Genomic DNA, 21,599 nt, shown 5'->3' on the forward strand with positions numbered 1-21,599 from the left:
ACTGCAAGGCTGGTGTAAAGAGGGGTGGAAGGTGGACAGGTCTTGGCCGCGATCCCAATAACACAAGTTGGGCTAGTAGAACAGAGGTCATTGCACTTCATACCCTCTCTTGGCTGGTAAGGAACCTGCAGCTGGTACTGTCAGTGTAAATCGTGCTGATGTCAACTCCACAAGCATTACTGGTGTCCCTACCAGCAGAGGCCCTAGGTAGAATTAATGTTTAAGAAACTGAAGACTGACATTTTGAACTACCACATACGTCTAGTGTGAAATCCAGTCTGCTGTAGGGAGAGAAGCACCAAGGCAGCAGGCCAGACTCCAACCAGACACTGCATTGCACCACTCTGTAAGGGGAATTGGACAAAACTACCCTAAGTACTCTGAAATGACCCTGGCCCCCAGCAGTGCAGGTGGGGCTGTAGCTGACCTTGATTTACGTGACTGCAGTCTGGGTTTTGCTTGTTTGAAATACTTCTAACTGCAGCAGCAGCAAAGATCCCCCCTCTTGGATGGGGCTGTGCACCCTGTTGAAGTAGATGGTGTTGGCTGGTTAAGAAACAGCATCTTTATTAAATATAGCTTGGCCTGCAAACCTCCAGTGATCTGTCATGCAAAAATTGCTGAGGAAAGGATATTAATATAGCTTAACACAATGCAGAGCAGTGCCTGAGTTCAGGGGAGAACTCTGTCAACTGGAGGGTGTGCACAACTGTGTCAGTGTTGCTTCAGAGCTGTCCCAAGCCCATAGAGAAATGCCTTTCAGAAAGGTAAAAGGGGATACCTCCTGTATTGAGCCTATGTGAAAACCAGATGGATGGGTGTGTACTTTTTAAAATGCTTAGTATTAGCCAGGTATAGGTGAAGAGTTCACAGTGTTGTCAGCATCTCCACCTGCCAAATGTTTACTCTGAACAGTAAGGCCTATCAGATGGATTTCTGCCCTCTCCATCTGGCCAAGAAGCAGTTCTTGCCTTAAATTTGTGATGCTACATGAGGGAACCCACCAGCTGTTGATAGTTTAGCCTTCTTAAGGTCAGCCAGTAGGAGGTCTGAGCTTTCTGAAGTCCTCTGGAAGGTGGTAATTGGGCTTCAGAGCTCTCATGATAAGGTAAGGCCACCCAAAATCACTCTCTGTTGTGGAAGATGGTTTAGGTAGAAGTAGCTAAAAAGCCACATGCAAAATGCAGTATAAGTGGGCCTGTATTCAATCCTGTTATCTGTTCTTGCTGTTGTAGAAGAGATGGCTGAAGGCCAACCTTCTCTTCCTATACACAGCTCCAGGCAATTCATTTCCAGGGACAGTGAGGTTTCTAGTGTACCAGCTCCAGCAGCTGATGCAAGATCCTTTTCTGTCCATAGCGCACGTGCAGAGCTTGCTGCTCCCTTTGACTCAGTTTCTCATAAGTCTCCTTGTTATGTAGCAAGTCCTGCTCTGCTTTCAAGTCCGACCTGTAGGACTCAAGAGTGAGCAGCACACTGTCATACAGGAGCTGCTTGCAAGGGGGTTTAAGTCTGGAGAGAGCCTCGTTTGAAAGGGTTAAGTTTTCCTCTTCCTCACTGTCATCTTCCCAGCCGTCTTGTTCCTTGTACTCCTTGAATTCTTCTTCTGACATGCACAGCACCTGTAATGACCCAGGCAAAGAAACAAGTCACTAGGAGTGTGAGTACATCAGCCTTCTCTGCAGGTTTAGAGCCACACAGGGCAGGTGAATTATTCCTCAGCTGCACTGAGAGTAAAATTGACTCAGGTATCTAAATCACAACTATCCTGTGGGTTAGAACATCCAAACAGCAAGTCTGGGTATTGGCAGCAGTGGTAATGATGTTTGCTGCTACCTGCACAAGCTGGAGTGCGTCCAGAAAAGGGCCACAACAGTGATCCAAAGACTGGGAAGCTGTGTGAGGAAAGGCCAAGAGTGCTGTGTCTGCTCAGCCTTGAGCAAGGAAGGCTCAGGGGTTATCCCCAGTGCGTTAGTATTTAAAGAGTGTTTCCAAAGAAGATAGAGACTCCGTTTTTACAAGAAGTCCAATGGAATAGAAAAGGGATGATGGGCACAAGTCACTCCTGGGAATATTCTGACTGGACACAAGACGAGAATGTTTCATATTGAGAACAACCAGCCATTGGAATAATCTGCCCAGGGAAGTGGCAACTTCTCAACACTGGAGACTTAAGATTTAACTGAACAGGGTGCTGGGACATCTAGTCCAGGTCAGGGTTACCCAGAAAGGTTGGACCAGAGGATCCCTGAGGTCTCTTCCCATTGGTATTCTGATTCTACGAAGGTGTAGCAGTGCTCTAGAGCAGCAGCAGCCATGAAGCCATTCAGGGCTGGAGTGTAAGCCATGGGTCAGGAAGGGAAGGTGGCCAACAACAGTGCCTGAAGCCTGGGAGCTGGGCAGCCACGCTCCCTACCACACTTCGCACAAGATCATTAGTACCACACTGCCCCTACACACTGCTCTCCCTTCACCAAGCTGCTCCCCCTGCGTAATCTTTGCTCTTCCTTGAGTAGCTCTTCCACCACTTACCTTCAGGGTCACAGACAGCTCCTCCTCTGTCAGCACCTCATCCCAGCCAAGCACAAAGGCACCTTCCTCCCCCACCATCTCCAGCTGGCACAAGAAGTTCCACTGCTCTAAGACCAGCCGCTGCTGCGCTTCGCTTCTGGCACCTGCTTGGAAGACAGGGGAGATGCAAACCCAGCCTGGGATGTGGTGGAGGGAGTGGCAAATGGAGAAGGGGAACAAGGAGGCAGAAAACCCAGGCATGGCCCCAGCACCTGTGATGTTGTGGAACAGGCTTATTTTTCATGTCCTTGATCCCCGTTTCATCATATCACTACTTAAGGGGATCCCTGCCCCTTCCTTGCCCACAGTGCCACTCACGCCGCAGTGCTGCTGTGCGCACCGTCACCATCTGGATGTCAGCTGTGTCGTTGGTGTTGCTGGGGTACGGCTCTGCGAAGCCATACATGTGGAGGAGCTGCCAGTTGGCCATCTGCCCATATGTGTTGAAGATCTCTTGCCCTTTGCTGATGGGCTGTGTTGTAACCATCCGTAAACATTGCTGCAGGCAGGGAGAAAATCATGGAATCCCGGACTGGTTTGGGTTGGAAGAGGGCTTAAAGTTCACCCAGTTCCAACCCCTGCCATGGGCAGGGACACCTTCAACTAGAGCAGCTTGCTCCAAGCCCCATCCAACCTGGCCTTGAACACTGCCAGAGATGGGGCCTGTGCCAGTGCAGGGGAGATGTTGAGCAAAATAGCTTTATATTAGAGCACTCTGGCCCTGGGTTCACAGACCCAGCCTCCCAAGGCTTCACAGCAAAGAGGAATGAGACCACAGTGCTGCCTGATGTAGCAGCTTTGCACTCACAGGGGAGTATTCCAGGTTGGCGTTGTGGTTGGCCACGTGATTCAGAATATCTGCTACAGGTACCATCATTGGGGGATTGGGTCCCTTCTCATCTTCATCTTCCTCTTCCAAAGGTTCCTGAAAGCTAAGAGAAGAGAGATGAATACAAGCCTTGAATGCATGCCTTGCAGCACAGGGAATACTCCGCCTTACACTTAAGGTTGCTGTTGCACAAGTAATGCAGTCTACAGTCTTTCCTGTCATCCTGTTTGTTGTCCTTGCATCCTGTGGGAGCAAAGCCCTCACTTCTCACCTGTAGGCCATGACAAACGCTACCAGCTGCTTGTACAGCTCCAGCGTGTGCCGCCTGGGGTCAAATACGTTGGGGTGGGACTTCATGAAAGGCATGATGATGGAGCTGTACTCGAGGTGGATGTTGGCCAGGTCCTTCTCCACAGCTTCTGGGATGCCTGTGCCCTGCAGGAGCCTTCTTCGCTCTTCTTCAGGCCTGTTGCAAGAAACACAGTGGGTTTACCTCCACCTATCCCAAGGGAGGGGTCTGTAAACTCATTTCTTCACCATCTGAGCTTCCTAGGTTCCTGTCTTTCGGTTATGCCTGCAGGTTTCTCCAGCCCCCCACAGTGCCCAGAGGGTCTCTTGGGCTCCTACTGCTGTTGGGATGGGGCTAGCACAGTGGGCTGGGGTCACCCTGCAAGCCCATGTCCACCCTCCTCAGCAACCCCTGGACTGTGCCTATGTTCAGCTACCCGTAGGAGCTGTCCACAACCCTGTGAGGTTTAGCCTTACCAGAACATGGGGTGATCCAGGCTCCTGAAGTCCTGCCAGAGGGAGAAATAAGGCCGCCAGTGGGAGTTGCTGGCTGTGTACTCGTGTAGGAGGGCGAGCAGCAGCGGCACCCAACCGGACTGGCTTTGTAGGGACTCCTGGCCTAAGGAACCACAGACAAATGTAAGCTGACCTAGAACCAAAGCCTGATCCCACCAGCCTGGCTGCCAGCCTGGCCTGGGGAGTTCTGCTCTGATTTGTCTTAGGTTTGGCTGAAGCAGAACCAGAAGTTGCAGCTCTGAAGCTTTGGGTGGGAGAGCTGCTCGTGGCCATGTGACCCCCTTTGCCCCTCTTCAGCAAGGAAGGAAGTGTTTTTTCTCCTAGCAGTCTGTCCAGGCCCTCAATAAAAGCATCTTAACAGCAGTGACACAATGCCCAACCACCCTGTTTCCTCTCTGCTACAGCATCCCACGTGAAATGGGTACAAGCCTATTTTCTTCCTTTAAACGGGAAGACCGAGGTAAGCAGGCAACTCAGGGCAGGGGGAGTGCTCACCTTCCCGCAAGAGCGCCTGGATGGAGCTGGTGTGCTGGGACAGCAGCGCGGAGCGTGGCACAGTGCACAGGACCTCTCCCGGCTGCAGCTCCGCAGCAGCCACCATGCCGTACCCCGCCACCACGCCCTCCCTGCTCAGCCGGACCTGCGGCGAGACGGGAGCCGTGACCGGTCTGCCCGCGGGGGAACCCGGCCGTCCGCGGCCCGCGCTGCCTCACCTTGGGGCTGAGCTGCACCCCGGCCCGGCCGCACCACGCCAGGAAACGGGACACGGGATCGGCGGCGCCGTTCCCCCGGGCGCTGCTACCGGCAGCCGCCTGCGGTGGGAGCGGGGTGGTGAGGCTGAGCGATCGGCCCGGCCCCACGCCCGCCCGGGGCTCCTCCCACCATACCTTAGGCCTCTTGGGCGCCGACGCCATGGCGAGCTGGCACGTGGTTCTGCCCCACGTGGTCCCGGACGGGCACTTCCGGGTGTGCGGGAGGCCCCGTCCTATCCGACGGCGGCCGCGAAGGGTCATAGCGGAGTGTGCACGGTGGGGAGGCGTTTCTATGAGGCCCTATGGGGGTGATCTGGGGCTCGCAGCACTGCTCTGTGAGGATCAGAGGGTTGGGGAGACCCACTGTGTCTCTGTGGGGTGTAAGGGTGTCTTTGCACCTACACTGGGGTCTCCGGGGTGTCCCGATCCTGGTCCTAGTGCCTCTGGTGGGGTCACACCACAGCACATGGGACAAAAGCAGTGAGCTCTTATTAATTAATCCAGATAATAAACCAGGCTCTGATCTCCCATCTGGGGTTTCTTTCCACCCACCCCCTGGCCTATCAAACCTGTCCCGGCACCACCACAAGACAGACGTATGCCTTCACTGAATGCTTTTAACAAAGCCAGTGGGAAGAGGTCCCTGACGATGCCCCTCTTCAGTGGAACCGCTGTCCCTGCGGCACTGCCCCACGCCATGAGCATTTGGGGTAGGTTTCAATCTTCCGCAGCCTGGCCCTGTGGATTCCTTGGAGCAGAGGGGCCCCGTCCTGCAGCGCTGCAGAAGGAGAAGAGCAATCCAAGCCCTGGCTGTTGGCAAACCTGCCGCTGGGACTCGGGCTCTAGCCGCGATCGCCGCAGCCCCAGCGCAGGGCACTGAGCGCGGTGTGGCCCCGGCCCCAGCGCGGCCCCGCGGCCGCTGCTCCCCTGCGCCCGGATCCGCCAGGGACCAGCGGAGCTTCCCGGCCGCTCCCCGCTCCCTCTCGCTGCTGCAAGGGCATCCCTGCGGCACCGGCGCTTCCCGGCCGCATCCAGGGTCGGTCCCGGGGGAGCGCGGCCCGTGCCCAGGTCCTCGTCGTTCTTCTCCCCCTCCTCCTTTGTCACTCTGGCTTCTGGCTGGCCCCAGCAGGGCAAACTTGGTGTTTGTGCGTGCCAGGGCAGAGGTCCTGGTCCTGGTGATGCTCGTCATCACGGGAGGTGGCCCTCCACTGGGGTGGCTTTGTTGGGGTGGAAGAGGCCAAAGTAAATCCCCACATTGTCTCTCCAGTGCCACGGTGAAATGGGGTCCTCACCGCCTCTCTTGAGCGTCCCCCAAAATCCCAACTGTGAGCCTGGATAGCTCAGCTGGGAGAGCATCAGACTTTTAATCTGAGGGTCCAGGGTTCAAGCCCCTGTTCAGGCAAAGGCTTTATCCTTTAGGAGCAAAGTTGGGGAACACGTGGGAAAAAGCAGAACTTTCCGCTGCTTCTTTTCCATCATCTCTCCACGGCCAGCTCCATGCTCCCTACACACCACCACTGCTGTTCCAGCCACCCAGTACTGCAGCGAGTTGCATGATGTCCCAGGTAAGGGTGCTATTTTGGGGGTATGCACGGAAGGAGACCAGGAAATAGGATAGATGGAAGAGGGAGAGACACAGCAGAGCTGGAGGGAAAGAAGCCAGTTGGAAACCAGGGGCATGGAGGTGTCTTGTGCCCACCTCCACCCCCCCCAGGTTGGGGAGTGGAGAGTTATTGGGCACAGTTGAACCTTGAGCCTCCTTCTCCTTGGCCTTTGGGTGTTCTCCATCCCTGTCTTTATTCACCTCTGTGTCAGATGGCTCTGGACAGGGAGGACCAGTACATGCTGTCCCCACATAATGGCTGCCCCATCACTGGCAGTGTTCAAGGCCAGGTTGGATGGGGCTTGGAGCAACCTGGTCTAGTGGAAGGTGTCCCTGCCTGTGGTAGGTGTTTGGAACCGGATGAGCTTTGAGGTCCCTTCCAACCCAAATCAGTCTGGGATACTGTGAAACCAGCCCCCTGCTGCCCACCTCAGCTCCTGGGCAGCTGTTCTGGTGGATGATGGTGTTTTGGCAATGAGACATGGCACCTGCATCAACCCACCAGCTTATTTATTGTCCTGATGGACTTTGCTTCCAGCAGCTCCCCTCACTTCTGCACGCACGCTCTGTCCGGCTCCAGCCCATGCCATGGTTATCATTCAGTTCTTGCCAGCAAGAAAACAAAGAGATAATAAATAGAAGCCTATTTGCGGGGGAAGGCGCTGGGTCAGGCTGTGCCATGGGCAGAGCTGTGCCTGGCCCCGTAAGGAGGGATGGCGGGGGGTGCAGACAGAGAAGCAGCAGCCCCACAGCTGCTGCAGGCAGCACAGCCCTGCTGTGGGGCAGCGGGGATATAGCAATCTCTATGTAGTTACATTAAAATAGACTATTTAAAAAAGTTATTTCTAGGAGTTAAAAAACACAGTGTGGCCCATCCCAGCAGCGGCAGGGCCACGGAGCTGCCCCAGGGCTTGTGGTGCAGAACCCCAGCCTACCTCACCTTCCCCAGGTGGGTGCTAATGGGGTGGCCACTGCTGGTGATAGAGCAGGGGCTGTGAGCCCCCCGTCAGCCACAGGGCTGTGGGTCAGGGGCAGAGCACAGGCAAGGGGGGGTCCCCTCCTGAGCCCTCATGCAGGGTCTAAATGACATGGCAGCAGTTGAACTGCCCCAGTGAGAGGAGGCTCTCCCTGGAGCCTGGCTGCAGTTTGAAGGCCAGCGCCTTCTCACAGAGTGGGAACTGCAGAAGCCTGTCCCGCAGGCTGCCCCCTTTGCTCTTGCCAGGGTCCAGCCTGATCACGTTCTCCACACCTCCCTCGATGCTTCCCAGCCCCAAGCTCTCCACCGACCTCTGGGCCAGGCTGGCTGGTGCCTCCTGCCCTCGGGACTTGTCTGTGGGGCTCAGGGGGGCAGTGTGGGTCACTTCTGCCCCCAGCCCCTGAGGCAGCTCAGCACAGCTGCTCCGGGGTGATCCAGTGGCTCCCCTTTCCCGGGGGGGCTCTGCAGAGGAACCCCCGGGGTCTGCATCCTCCTCTCTCTTTGCGGGCTCTGCTCCATCTCCCCACAGTGCTGGGGGATCCCAAACCCCCCTCACTGCCTTCCCAGCCCAGCCCCGGCCCCCCATCTCAGCCCCAGGACACCACAGCTCCCCAAGGCTAGATGGGTGGTGGGTGCACAGGAAGGCTCGCATCTGTTCCTGGTTCAGTGAACTGCTCTTCCTCTCCATGGTGCTAGGCCTCCCCTCATCCTCCTCATCCTCCTCCTCTTCCTCCTCACAGATCTGCTGCAGGGCAGGGGTGCTCTTGGTGATGGTGGTGCCAACGGCTGGGATCTTCAGCAGGGTCCTGGGGGGCTGCCGGCTGCCGATGTCAGCTCCAGTGGGCAGGGGAGGCAGCTGGGAGCTGGCTGTGAGGCCACCCGACACCTCTGTGAAGGGCAGGAGGCTGCTGGCGCTGCCCATGGGGCTGAACGTGCCCAGTAAGTTGCCCCTGAGTAAGAGGAGGAATGGAAATCACAGAATCACAGATTTGTGTTGGAAGGGACCTGAAAGTTCATCCAGTTCCAAGCCCCTGTCACAGGCAGGGACACCTTCCACTAGACCAGGTTGCTCCAAGCCCTGTCCAGCCAGGCCTTGAACACTGCCAGGGATGGAGCAGCCACAGCTTCTCTGGGCAACCTGTGCCAGGGCCTCAGCACCCTCACAGGGAAGAACTTCTGCCTAAGATCTAACTTGAATTTCCCTGTTTAAGTTTGAACCCATTTTCTGTTGCCCTATCACTACAGTCCCTGAGTTCCCAGCACCTTGTAGGCCCCCTTCAGATACTGGAAGGCTGCTCTGAAGTCTCCATGCAGCTTCTCTTTTCCAGGCTAAACAGCCCCAGTTTGCTGGTACCCACCTGGGCATCATGAGGGCTGCATCGAAGATGGGGATGTGAGACTGCCTGGGGCCCTGCACTGGAGACCCAGGGCAGTGTGGGGGGACAGGGGACAGCAGCAGGACTCACCTGCTCTGCACCTCTCTTGCCAGGTTGTAGACGAGGCTGAGGCTGCGGCTCTGCTTCTCCTGCTTCTCCCGCAGCATCCTCTCTGCCAGCAGGAAATACGTGGCCGTGATGTGGTTGTAGCGGTTGGCTTCCAGCGCCCTGCATGGGACCAAGGGACCTGCGTCAGTGCTCGGAAGGACCCCAAAGCCCTTCCCAAGGGTTCCCACCACAGCATCCACCCTGTCACACACTCCTGGATGGTGTCCCTATCTGCGATGTTCCCACACATCATGGCACGCAGGATGATTTTGTGCTCCTCCTGTGACACGCGCTTGTGCGAGGTGAGGGGCAGCAGGCAGCGGCTGGCAGGGGATGGGTCCACCCCCTGCAGCCACGTGTGGCTCTCGATCTGCTCCAGCGAGGCTCGGTGCTTAGGGTCCCGCTGCAGCATCTTGGAGATGAGGCTGGGGTGGGGAAAGGGGTGACATGAACCCTGATCTTGTCAGCCCTAACACCCTTCTCCCACCCCAGCTGCCCGGGGCAGTGAGTCAGGGTCCGGGTGGCCCGGGGAGGTGCTCACTCAGCACACTGAGCCGAGACGTGCGCAGGGACAGTGTATCGGCAGTCCATGATCATGGTGAGGGTCTCGCTGTCGTTGGCCTCCTGGAAGGGCGGGTGGCCGCAGACCAGCATGTAGAGAATGACCCCCAGGCTCCAGATGTCTGCAAGAAACAGCAGCAGTTTAGATTGCACTCACCATGGCCCAGCAGAGAGCCCCAACTCCAGGCACTACCCACCAGCTGCTGAGCCAGTGCTCATTGGGGTGCTCCTTGGGGGCAACTGCTGCCCCACTGAAGCAAGAAAGGACCTTCCCTACCCCTACATCCAAGCAGCTGAGGTCTCAAGCAGTTGAGGCCTTGTCCCCTTTTCCAGGTGGGGACAGCCTTGAATTCTCTCCTGCCTGGTCACCCACTCATAGCACCATTTCATGATATTACTCATCTTCCTGGCTCCCAAACAGACCCCACCACAGCCATCACAGCACTGGGTTGTGCCAGAGGGGACACCACACTGAGGATCCAGGCTCTCCAGCTGCCCATAGCTGTGATGGAATCAGGTCGAGTGTGATCATGAGCACAGGGACTGAGCCAGCAACATCTTCACGAGCTTCTGAGCACTGCAAAGGTGCATTTTTGGCATGCTGAGCACACCCCATGACTCTCCATTAATACCTTCAGCTTCTTAAGTTAAGCGCCTGCATTTGAAATGTTCTCATCTGTGATGGTTTTCACCTTTCATATCCCTTGGCAGAGCCACCAGCTGCCTTTTCTACTGTCTCCACATGCTCTCCCCATTCTCAGCTCAGGAGCTGCCCTTCCCTGAGCCAACACTGGGCTTTTTTCTTTAATGGCTCATGTTTTGTTTTGCTAAATCCTCCTGTCCCAAATTCCAGCAGAGCCGGCTGGGGTCCCACTTCCCTCCCACATCCCCTCTCTGCCCCAACAAATCCTCTTAGTGCCCTCCACTTGAGAAGGGGATGGTCTCCCAAATGCCTCTGCACCCTGGCAAGGGTGGAAGAGCACTGGGAGCCATGGGAAGGAAGTGATTTTCAGGGTGGGAATGGAGCAAAGGAAACTTTCTGGGTGTAGGAGCTCTAAGAGCAGCATCCCGAGTGGGTTTCCTTCTGGTATCACCCCCTCAAACCACAGACCACATCAGCCTGCTCTGGCTTCATCTCCTCCCTGGCATGATGCATGGCTCTATGGGATCTTGGTTGGTGCAGGTATAGGCAGAGCAGAGCACCCAAGGGACAAACAGGCTTGCTCCCTGCAGGGACAGCAGTGCACCAGGGCAGAGGTGCTCCCAGCACAGGGAACCAAAACTGAGGTGGTAGCTCACCAGCAGGACCACACTCCTGGCAAGGGACATGAGGGAAGCAGGTCCTCATAGTGAGCACCAGCCATGGTTCTGAGCCCCACCACCCTTACCGACAGCCGGGGCATCATACTCATCCCCGAGCAGGATCTCAGGTGCTGAGTAAGCCAGCGAGCCACAGCTCGTGGTGAGCATCTTGCCGGGCTGGAAGCAGTTGCTGAAGCCGAAGTCAGTGAGCTTGACTACACCTTGCTCCTGGAAGAAGACCACATTCTCGGGCTTGAGGTCGCGGTGCACCACATGGAGCTTGTGGCAGTAGGAGATGGCGTGGACGATCTGGGCAAAGTAATGCTTGGCTTGCGCCTCGGCCAGCCCGCCCTCATGCCGCATGATGTGGTCGAACATGTCCCCACCGTCGCCCAGCTCCAGGATGAGGTACAGTTTGGTGTGCGTGTCGATGACCTCGTAGAGGCGCACCACATTGGGGTGCTGCACCAGCTTCATGCAGCGCACCTCCTGCAGGAGCTGCCCCGCGGCGCCCCCCGCCAGCTTGCTCTTGTCGATCACCTTGACGGCCACACGCTGCCCGGTGAAGACGTGCCGTGCCAGCTTCACCACCGCGAAATGGCCCGTGCCAAGTGTGCGCCCCAGGTCGTACAGCCCTGCGATCTGCCCCTCGCCGCAGCCCTGAGCCCCAGCCATGACAGCACGCGGGGACAGCAGCAGGCACTGTGCCATGGGGGAGTTGCTGAGCCATGTGGGATGAGGGATGGGGCACCCCTAAACACCCCCAGCACCAGGTCAGGATCCCCTGGACATCAGAGCCCCAGAACCATGGGCATCCCTAACACCCCAGCATCCCAGGACCTGGCCACCCATTGGCACCCCCACCTCCAGCACCCTGGGCATCCCACTACTCCCACCTATACTCCTCAGCACTCTGGGTACCACAATACCCCATATCCAGGTTTGCAGCACCCTGGACACCTCAAAATCCCCACCTCTCTTCCCCAGCACCACAGGGCATTCGGGTACCCCCACCTCCAGGTCCCTAGAACCCTGGGCACCCCAATAGCCCACCTCTAAGTCACCAGCACCTTGGGCACCCCAATACCCCACTTCCAATCCACCCTCCAACGCCCTGGGCATAACCCACCTCCAGGTCCCCATGATCCCAGCACTCTGGGCACCCCAATTCTCTCACCTCCACTCCCCAGCAACTCGGGCACCCCCATACTCTCACCTCCAGGTGTCCAGCACCTTCATCACCCCCGTTCTCCCGCCTCCAGGCCCCAGCACGCTGTACACCCCAATACCCTACGTCCAGATCTTCAGTGCTCTGTGCACCCCAATACCCTCACCCCCCTTCCCCAGCACCCTGTGCACCCCGGTGCCCCCCCTTCAGCCCCCGCCACCCCCTGGCTCTGGGAACCCCAGCACCCACCCCATGCCCTCCCCGTGCCCCGCAGTGCCCGGTTCCCCCGAGCTCACCGGGGCGGCGGAGCTGGGGCTACCGGGGCTGCGGCTGCCCGGGCGCGCCTCCCGCTGACGTCAGGGTGGCTCGGGCTCGCGCCTTAAAGGGCCCAATCCGCCGGGGCTGAGGCCGGGGTAGTGCTCAATCGCACTTCTCAAGAGAGGGCAGCGCTGCCCCTAGCAGTGGGGGGAACCTGAGCCCGACTACTCAGTGTCCGCTTAGGGGATGGCATTAGCGTTAACGAGGGCTGGTAACGAGCTAAATGAGCCACCCGGACGCTTCCAGGAAGAGAGGCAAAGCCCCCGCTCGCGGCTGTGTCCCGAGGGTCCTGCTGTGCATGAGCTCCCTGCCTGCTGCTCTCCTGCCTGCTCATGGGCATTGCCGCCATTTCACCGGTCTCCAACATCGCCCACTCTCACCCTCGCTCGGGGCCCCGGGGGCACAGACATAAGCCCTATTTTCTTGGAAGCAGCCCATCCGCCTCATTTAGCTCATTAGTGGCCATGGGGATGCTCACGAAGCACATGTTGCTCCTGCAGATTAAGAAGCTCTCAGCACAGCCGCCCCCGCTATGGCTAATGCCTTCCCAGAAGTCCTGCTCCTGCCTGCGGCCCCGCAGGTTGCAAACAGGCCTTAATGAGCTGGGCTGGGGGGCTAGCGTCAGCCGGGCGCAACTCAGACCAGGACCGAACACCCAGGGCTGGAGATGGAGTAGCTGGGGGGGGGGGGGGGAACAAGCTACAAATAGCTCCCAACATAGGAATAGGGCTGGATGGGGCGCTCAGCACCCATCGGGGCTTTAGGAATGGAGTTGGGAAGAGAGGGAGCTGCCAAACCTGCCTCTAAGCCAAGATGAGTCTTCATCCAAGGCATACAGGGTGCATCCAGGAGCACAGGCTCATGCTCCACTGGAGACATGCTGGGATGTCCTTGATCATGCAGGGTCAGGGAGCAGAGCCTGGGCCATCAGCCTCCCTTGTCACAGCCTTCTGAACACCTTTCATGTCTTATCCCTGTCATGTCCCTGTAGGGCCCTCTGCATCTGGGATTCAAAGGGAAAAGTGATTCCTTCTTGGCTTCTGGCACTGGGATTTCCAGCAGACTGCTCTCAGAGTTGCTGCTGTCACTGCAGGAGGGAACTGTGGAGGCTCTCACCACCTCCACTTCTGGTTGCCCTCCAGTAGTGAAGGGCCTGTGGGTGCTGGGGCCAGGTCTTTCCCCTGACAGAGTGCTGGGTGCTGCACCAGCGCTGCAGGTCTGTATACTTTTGCACAGTTGCCTGTTGTACATGTGTCAACACAGGTCTGAAGCCTTCAGTTGAAAAAGGGAGAACAGATACAAGGTGTATTGGGATGCATGTCCCCCGGGGATGCATGAACCCGCCCCGGCCAGGGAGAGGCTGCAGAAATGCCACCTCCTCCAGTGCCTATCTGTGACTGAGGTTGCAGCTCCCTTTGCGGTTTGGAGTGGCCCTGGAACGTCTCTGCACTGGTGAAAATGACTGCTACTGCTGAACCCAGGACAACTGGGAAGCTCAAGGGGCCACATACAGTGCTGTAAAAAACAGCATTAGGGCTGGAGAGAACTGAGCAGCTGGTTCCTTCCTATCTTCCCATGAAGTCAAGTTCAGGATGCCCAGTTAGGCTCCCCTGAGAGTGTCTGGCTGTGGGGAGCTACAGCTTTTCCAAAGAATGACTGAACAAGAGAGATGCAGTTAGCACAGGTGGGAGCTTAAGGAATTTGCAGTAGTCAGGAGCTGGAGGACTTATGAAGGCCCTGGACCATGGTAGGTGCCTACCAGGAGCCATGGGCACCATTCCCTTTGAAAACCAGAAGAGAGGAGCATGTAGGCATGTAAAGTGTGTAACGGGGAACCAGATGTCCTCAGGCTGCAGCCTCAGTGCTGCCATGGCTGGAAAGGGAATTTGATTGGAAGGATGGGGAGGTTCACTCCCAGAAACCTGAGATTCTGGGGGCAATGGGGATCTGTTCCTCCCTGCAGCCATGCGGGGTGCAGGGACAGATTCCTCCCTTCCTCCTCCCCCTCCCGCCCCCCTGCACATCGCCCCATGGCTGCCACGGTGTCCGTACAAAGCCGGGTTTCAGAGAAGCCCACCTACCTGGTGGTTAGCAGAGTCATGTGGCTGCAGCACTTAATTAATTAAGAAGCTGATATAAACTCCAGTAAGCATATGGGGAGGAGGACATCGAGGCAGAGAGCGGCAGCAGCGCTCTCAGCAAGCTTGGAGAAGCAGCGAGCAGCAAGACCCTCTGCTTGGAGAGGTCAGTGCTTACCATGGGAAGGGGCTGGGATGGGGCTGGGAGCATGTGGGATGCAATACCCACAGCTGTGGGTCTCTGCTAGGAAAGGGCTGGATGGTTTTGTGGGGATGGGGAGGCAAGGAGTGGCTGGTGCAGCGCTGGGCTGCTGGAGACAAGCCTGGAACCCCAGTGCTGCCAAAACAGGAGATGCTGGGTTCCATGGGAGTCCCCATCCAGGCCCATGGGCAGGGAAAGGGAAGTAAATGCTGGGGTGGTCCAAAGGAAGGGACATCCAGAGATGGTATCCATATCCCTGGCAGAGAGTGTTTTGTATCCAAATGCTTCCCAGCCAGACGCCATGCAGCTGAATTAACTGGGTGCCATGGAAGGGCTGGAGCCCCTGTGAGGGTGGTGCCCATGACACGCCTGCTCTCTCTGCCAGTCTCCACATTACACTACATTCTCAAAGCCCCATGTTTGTTGGGGTGCCCAAACCCCATAGTTTGGTTGCAAAAGGAGCTGTAGCAAAGCAGTTTGTCTTTCAGGGGGAATACTTATTGCTGTGTCAGCCACAATGCACAGCTCTCTCACATTTCAACCACACACTGTGTCTCCTGCCCATTCCCAGCACTCCCTCCTGCCATGCTGCAAACCAGTCCATAAGGCTGGGAGCAGAAACATGCCTGTCTGGGTTTTAAAATGAGTGTCATTTCCATGCTCTGTGAGCACAAGCACCAGACAGGAACTGTGTCGGATGTTTTGGTCACATCCCATACACATGCGGGCAGTGAAAGCACAGCACTACAATGGCTGGTGGCTGCTCAACCTTCTGGGCCAGGGAGACCCTGCAGTGCTGTAAAAGAACTGTGGAATCATAGGGTTTGGGTTGAAAGGAAGGTTAAAGCTCACCCAGTTCCAACCCCCTGCCACAGGCAGGGACACCTTCCACTAGACCAGGTTGCTCCAAGCCTCATCCAACCTGGCCTTGAACACTGCCAGGGATGGGGCAGCCACAGCTTCTCTGGGCAACCTGTGCCAGGGCCTCACCGCTCCCACAGGGTATGTGATGGCTCAGGAAAGGCTCTCCAGTCCATGAGAGCAAGTGGTGTGGTGGGTGTTGTCAGGGCCTACCTGGGGGGCAATGGTGGAAGGGTGGCAATGGGGGCCAGGCCAGGCTGCCTGCAGGTGGGTTGATGCTGGCCAGGACCCATCTGTGTGCAGGTTGTCCCCCAGGACCATGCTGAATGTGCTGCTGCTGTGCTGCGGGCTGCTGCAGGGGGTTGTCCTCAGTGCTGACCTCGGCTGTGGGCTGCCAGGGAAGGCTAGTGGAGGACTGGAGGGCACAGACAGAGCCCACTCCTCCAGCCTGCTGCGGAGAGTCAATGAGGTGTCTGCAGAGCCAGCAGGTGAGTCCTGTGGCACCCCACTCTCCCAGTTCCCCCCCCTTCCATAAGCTGCTTGCTGGCATGGCCGGGGCCCCAAAACTGAAGAGGGGATCCCCCCATCCATGGCCAAGTGTTGCAAGGGAGCCCCATAAAGCAGCACAGCTTTATCTGTCACTGGCTGGTGAGAGCAGTTATATAGCCTCCACTATATTGCAGTGGCTCTCACCACCTTGCTGTTGAGCCTTTGTGTCTTGCAGGAGCTCTCCCCAGGCTAGGGCTCGAGCAGATGACCCTGGAGGTCCAAGAAGCCAATGGTAACCTCATGCAGAGAGACAGCATCCTAGAACCGCAGGTAATGCTCCCTGAGCTTTCTTAGACACCTCAAGAAGCAGAACAGCCTTCTCAGTACCCCTGGGGACAGCATGGTGTTGCCTGGGAAGGGCATATCTGTTCCTTGCCTGCGGGAGAGCAGTTAGGGCTGCCCAGAGCTGCAAGAGGCTCTGGCACAGAAGGGAGGGTGGTCCGAGCCTGTGCCCCTGCAATCTGTTTAATTAACCTCTTGTGCACATTCTGCAGAGCAGGAGCAAACCAGGCAGTACCTGGCTCAGACCCTAGTGCTTCTACTTGGTGCCACCTTCATTAAAGCTGAGGCTGCACTTCCAAGTTAAATGTGTGCATAAAGGCCTTGAGACATGATGGATGAGGCATGAGCACCCCCGGGGCTCAGTGGTGATTCCCAACAGAGCCAGTCCAGAGCTGAGTGTGACAGAACTGGGCTGCTGACAGTGGCAGGTTTCAGCAGCCACTCTTGTCTTTCTCCCACGCAGTGGTCTAACACCAACTCTTTTCTTCCTCCCTCCAGCAGGCATCTTCCATAGAAGCAGAAGCTGCTGGCCGTGAGGAGCGCTCCCCCCGCCGCTGTGTCCGCCTCCTGGAGTCATGCCTGGGCCACCAGGTCCCCTGCTGTGACCCCTGTGCCACCTGCTACTGCCGCTTCTTCAATGCCTTCTGCTACTGCAGGAAAATCAGCACCAGCTTCCCCTGCGGCAAGAACTAGTGCTTGTGCTGTAGGGCTGCCTGCTCCTTGCCCATGTGTGGCATGTCCTGCTTTGCAGCTCTAATAAACCAGCTGTTAGCAAAAGCTATTGCTAAGTGGGAAAGGTTCAATGTGTCTGCTTGGGAGTCTAAGGGAAGAGGGGGAGTAGCAAGGTGAGGGTACCTGTGCCATGTCCCCAGGCACATGTCCACACAGCCAATGTCAAGCACCTCCATGTCAAGCAAAATGAGACTGACTTCCTTTCCAGAGCAGCTCCTGCAGGGGCTTTTCCTAGTCTTTCAGGAGGGGTGCCCTGGGAAGTGACATTCTGGCTGCACTGGGAGCTTCATTTGTGTTCTTGTCCTGTCGGTATCACTTGTGGTGCCACCAAAATCCAGGAAATAAACTTTGTAACCAGAATGACAGGTTAGAAAGCCAACATTATTACTGTACCGGCTGCACAGGGGATTGCTCTGCCTGTCACAAACATTGAGAAGAAAGATTTTACAGCGTATATATCATTATTATATACATAGAATCATGTGATTTGCATTCAAAGGGACCTTAAAGCTCATCCACTTCCAGCCCCCGGCCATGGGCAGGGACACCTTCCACTAGACCAGGTTGCTCCAAGCCCTGTCTAACCTGGCCTTGAACACTGCCAGGGATGAGGCAGCCACAGCTTCTCTGGGCAACCTGTGCCAGGGCCTCAGCATCCTCACAGGGAAGAACTTCTGCCTAAGAGCTCATCTGAATCTCTCCTCTGTCAGGTTAAAGCCATTCCCTACTGTCCTGTCCCTACAGGCCCTTGTCCAAAGCCCCTCTCCAGGTTTCCTGTAGCCCCTGTAGGCACTGGAGCTGCTCTAAGGTCTCCCCTTAAGGAACCTTCTCTTCTCCAGGCTGAACCAGCCCAGCTCTCTCAACCTGGCTCCAAGCAGAGCTGCTCCAGCCCTTGCAGCATCTCTGTGGCCTCCTCTGGGTTTGTTCCAGCAGCTCCAGGTCCCTCTTGTGTTGAGGACACTAGAAGTGCACACAGGGCTCCAAGTGGGGTCTCACCAGAGTGCCCACAACTCTCATTCGTCACTGCATATGGTACTGCGTCTCTCCCAGGTGTCTCTGGAGGTCATTTGGGGAGAAATACCCCCATTCATTTTACTCTTTTATGTAAACCCAACACTTAAGGACATTGAAATGCTTGTTTAGCCTTGCTAATTAACTACGTAGTCTCATTTCGGCTAATTTACAACCCTCAGAGGCCAAGTATAGCTGTTTTTTCTTGCAACCATTAACCTATCAACGGAAGGAAGGCCCACGCCGATTTAAAATAAAGCAGCTGGTCGTCTTATTTCATGCCTGCTTTATCTGGAGAGTTTTGGAAGTTTCACCCATGACTATGTCTATATACAGTGAAATACTTGTTTAATTCGGTCTTCGTGGTAGCTTATAACCTCCAGGAACAGCGCTTAAAAAGCAAGGCTGTGTAATGACAGTCATGACTACCTGGCTCACAGCTTGACTCCCCCGCCATTCCTTTCCCCCGAACACCGCCACTTCTCCCCCTGCACTGCCTTAAGGGAACGACGCAGGAGCACGCACGCACGCACGCACGCACGTACGTACGTACGTACGTACGTACGTACGTCCGGTAAGCAGCCGCCATCGTACTCCCGCCTCTTCGCCAGTCGCCATGTCGTCCTTCCCGGAGCTGTATTTTAATGTCGATAACGGCTATCTGGAAGGCTTGGTGCGCGGTTTTAAGGCAGGGGTACTCCGGCAAGGTGACTACGTGAACTTGGTGCAGTGTGAGAGCCTGGAGGGTGAGTTGGGGGGTGTCTGAGGTGGGTGGGGGATACCCTCAGCCTTCATACTGAGGGGGATGACTGTCGGGCTGAGGGAGAAGCTCGAATGGAGGGGTGGTGGGACCGTGGGGAGGCGGGGTTTGTGTTGTAGCGGGGAAAAGTGTCCATATAGCAGTTTTTGAAGCTTTTTTCCCTTCTTCACTCCTTCGCTGAGCAGGCAGTTGCCGCCATAGAACCATAGAATGGTTCGGGTTTGATCATCTAGTTCCAACCCACCCTTCCGTGGGCAGGATACCTCACGCTAGAGGTGTCTCCTCAGCGTGGCTGCTCCTTCTGAGCTCAGCTGACTCAATTTTGTGGCCTTGTGATTGTAGCAGCTAATTAAAGCTGGCAGTTTAAGGAAGCTCAAGCTCCCAGTGTTTTCTTGAGGAGGCTATCTAGCTGTCGTGTGTTTCCTGCCTTTCTTGGGAACCTGGTTAGTTTGTTAAGTTTTGCTGAGGAATCTTGTTTTGGGCTTTCACTTCCTAAGTGGCAGGCAGAGCAGGGAGGCTTTTTAAGGCCAGAAGCAAGATTGATGGGATAATCTAACTTAATCCCTGATACCTGTGATCGGTTTGAAGAGATTGGTTCACCTAGGAAAGTACATGCTGTTACTGAAGGGTTGCTAGTGGAAAAATTAGTGCAGACCTTTGTAAATTCACTGGTGAATTACCCTTCACCTGTAATTTTGAGTTCTCTTTCAAGAGTAAACCTGACTTCCAGTCATCATTTTTTATTCTAGATTGGTGTGTATAAACCTTGAGAGCTGTGGAGGTTTTGCTCAGTGATGCTCTTCATCTCTGTTCAGTTTATCTTAATTAGCCAGTGCTGATCTATTCCTCTGTATCAGTGATCTTCTTAACAGTTTTCCCTCATGGGTGTCCCGAACCTGGTCACAAATCATGAAGATCAAAACCAGGTTCTTTCTTGAAACAGTGAGAAACATGTATCCAGAGATGCTGGTTGTTTTGGTCAATGGGACTATAATTATTGGATCATTCTTTCTTCTGAAAATACTGGTTAAGATCAGCCTGATCTTGATGGTCATTGCTGAGTGATTGAAATTTATAGTAACTATCTAGAGGGATCCTTGACCAGCAGAACCCTGAATGCAAGTTACCTGGAGCTACTTGCTGAGCTGTTAAACAACAGAATGGGAACAGAATGCTGTGGTGTGCCTCAGTCTCTACCTTAAAACATATCCAGGGTGGTTTTACTTAGGACAGAAGCCCCTATTCAAGTAGGCTTTTTTCCACCTCTTTGCTTGCAGCAGTTTGTCATTCTTGCTGTGGAGCTCAGGCCCTGGAAGAGAGTGGTGGGAGGTATTCCTGCTTTCCTGCTAGTCACTAGTCTCAGCATTCCCTAAACTATTACTTTATCACCTTCCCTATGGGTAACTTCTTCTTTGGAGTCTAGTCTTTCTGTACCTTATAGCTTCTCCTTAAGTACATATTTTTTCCCCCCTCCTTTCTTTGTCTTCTGAATGAGGTTGTGTAAACTTTGCCTTCCCTTGGAGTGCTGTTTTCTCCATTTGGAGTGTTCATTTCGGAGTTCCCATATCAATCACGGAATCCCAGGTTGAAAGGGACCTCACGGATCATCTGGTCCAACCTTTCTAGGCAAAGCATGAGCTAGACTGTATGTCCAAGCAGTCTGTTCAGCCCAATCTTAAGTGTTTAGGGAGTGCTGGGGAGTCCAAAATTCCCTGCAGAGGTTATTCCAATGGCTGGTTGTTCTCATGGAGAAAAATTTTCCTTTTGTGTCCAGTCAGAACCTCCCCACTCGTATATTTGTCTTGGTATTGTTACTGCCCTGTCCTGACAGCTCCCTGATGGGGGCTGCTGCTGTACTCCTTGTCACCCTTTATTCAGAGCCTGAATGCTGTTCTAAGTTCACTGCCAGTCTCATTCCTCCTCCACTTGGCTTTCTGTGCCCCTGGAGACACCAAAAGTGACAAAGTCCCTCTACAAGACACTCTACATTGGTGCTCTTATAGAGGGATTTTCCTTCAAAGGAACATTGCTGTTGATCACTTACTATGTCTGTGGTGAGACCATTTCTTTCCTCTGTCCCTTTAGATCCCATTTTCCTATTTCAGTACCTGTTTTCTGTTATTTGCAGACTTCTAACATTTTCTCTCCCAGATGCTTGTCTGCACTAAATCCAGGCAGTAGCTAGCTTTTTACCAGCCAAAATAATTGGTCTGGCATAAAATACATTTTCTGCTATTCTGTTTTGTCTTCACTGGTCCTCTTGCCTGAGTCTGGCTCTGCAGTTAGTTCAGACCTGGAGCAAATTATCACCAAGGATGTCTGGGGGTTGGCCCTGGGAATCTGGTATCCATCTAGTTGCTGCTGCTAGGAGGTATAGCTTCCAGGTCTGAAATGCTGCTTCCTCTTGTTGCTTGTGTCGTTCTGGAAGCAAAAAGGAATTGACTTCTCTGCTTCAGGACTTGAACTGACAGCCTAGTGCTGCAAGAAGGAGGAGATTATACTTTTTTGTGTTATCCTCTGCTTATCTGATCACAGAGAAACCCAGTGCAAGCTCTGGCTTCTTGATGAGTTGGAAATAGAGCCAAACAGGTGGTCAGGCAGGCTCCTGAGCTGGCTGTAAGAAGGGGCAGCAAAACATAACCAGGATTGAGGGGAGGGAGTAAGAGTTGTTTTGGCTTAAGTTCTCTCTTGAAACCCTCGCCAATAATATATTTAACCCCTTCTTTTAGCTCCAAATTTTGTGATTGTTTCTCTGC

General features: G+C 55.2%; 4 protein-coding genes and 1 non-coding gene across 8 annotated transcripts in view; 3 read left to right on the forward strand and 2 right to left on the reverse strand.

Annotated features, from left to right (window-relative positions):
* Positions 1-547: 547 nt before the first annotated feature.
* On the reverse strand, positions 548-5,133 carry SETD6 (SET domain containing 6, protein lysine methyltransferase). The gene is made up of 9 exons (XM_034072847.1): positions 5,092-5,133; positions 4,918-5,016; positions 4,700-4,844; positions 4,166-4,307; positions 3,672-3,866; positions 3,380-3,503; positions 2,890-3,070; positions 2,533-2,675; positions 548-1,622 (listed from the first exon to the last, which is right to left on the reverse strand). Exons 1-9 carry the CDS (start codon positions 5,116-5,118, stop codon positions 1,311-1,313), a joined length of 1,368 nt encoding a protein of 455 aa, XP_033928738.1. The 5' UTR covers positions 5,119-5,133; the 3' UTR covers positions 548-1,310.
* Positions 5,134-6,285: 1,152 nt separating this feature from the next.
* TRNAK-UUU (transfer RNA lysine (anticodon UUU)) lies at positions 6,286-6,358 on the forward strand. The gene has a single exon. It is a non-coding gene; the product is annotated as a tRNA-Lys (tRNA).
* Positions 6,359-7,048: 690 nt separating this feature from the next.
* On the reverse strand, positions 7,049-12,393 carry LOC101873694 (SNF-related serine/threonine-protein kinase-like). Of its 4 annotated transcripts, none has more exons than XM_031051767.2 (6): positions 12,347-12,393; positions 10,969-11,584; positions 9,561-9,702; positions 9,232-9,444; positions 9,002-9,139; positions 7,049-8,485 (listed from the first exon to the last, which is right to left on the reverse strand). In XM_031051767.2, exons 2-6 carry the CDS (start codon positions 11,555-11,557, stop codon positions 7,639-7,641), a joined length of 1,929 nt encoding a protein of 642 aa, XP_030907627.2. In that variant the 5' UTR covers positions 11,558-11,584; positions 12,347-12,393; the 3' UTR covers positions 7,049-7,638. The 4 variants fall into 4 exon arrangements, with proteins under 4 accessions (XP_030907627.2, XP_033929058.1, XP_033929057.1 ...); XM_034073167.1 differs by lacking the exon at positions 12,347-12,393 and adding an exon at positions 12,300-12,317; XM_034073166.1 differs by lacking the exon at positions 12,347-12,393 and having other exon boundaries at positions 10,969-12,190.
* Positions 12,394-14,564: 2,171 nt separating this feature from the next.
* AGRP (agouti related neuropeptide) lies at positions 14,565-17,033 on the forward strand. Its single transcript, XM_005152290.2, has 4 exons — positions 14,565-14,612; positions 15,813-15,997; positions 16,234-16,328; positions 16,842-17,033. Exons 2-4 carry the CDS (start codon positions 15,829-15,831, stop codon positions 17,031-17,033), a joined length of 456 nt encoding a protein of 151 aa, XP_005152347.1. The 5' UTR covers positions 14,565-14,612; positions 15,813-15,828.
* A 1,621-nt stretch (positions 17,034-18,654) lies between these two features.
* Positions 18,655-21,599, forward strand: part of ATP6V0D1 (ATPase H+ transporting V0 subunit d1) — a 36,411-nt gene continuing 33,466 nt past the window's right edge. The window contains exon 1 of the mRNA XM_005152289.3: positions 18,655-18,829. Coding sequence (XP_005152346.1) covers positions 18,700-18,829 — 130 coding nt within the window. The 5' untranslated portion in view covers positions 18,655-18,699. The remainder of the gene's footprint in view (positions 18,830-21,599) is intronic.

The sequence above is a fragment of the Melopsittacus undulatus genome, chromosome Z (assembly GCF_012275295.1).
Source record: "Melopsittacus undulatus isolate bMelUnd1 chromosome Z, bMelUnd1.mat.Z, whole genome shotgun sequence".
Taxonomy (NCBI): domain Eukaryota; kingdom Metazoa; phylum Chordata; class Aves; order Psittaciformes; family Psittaculidae; genus Melopsittacus; species Melopsittacus undulatus.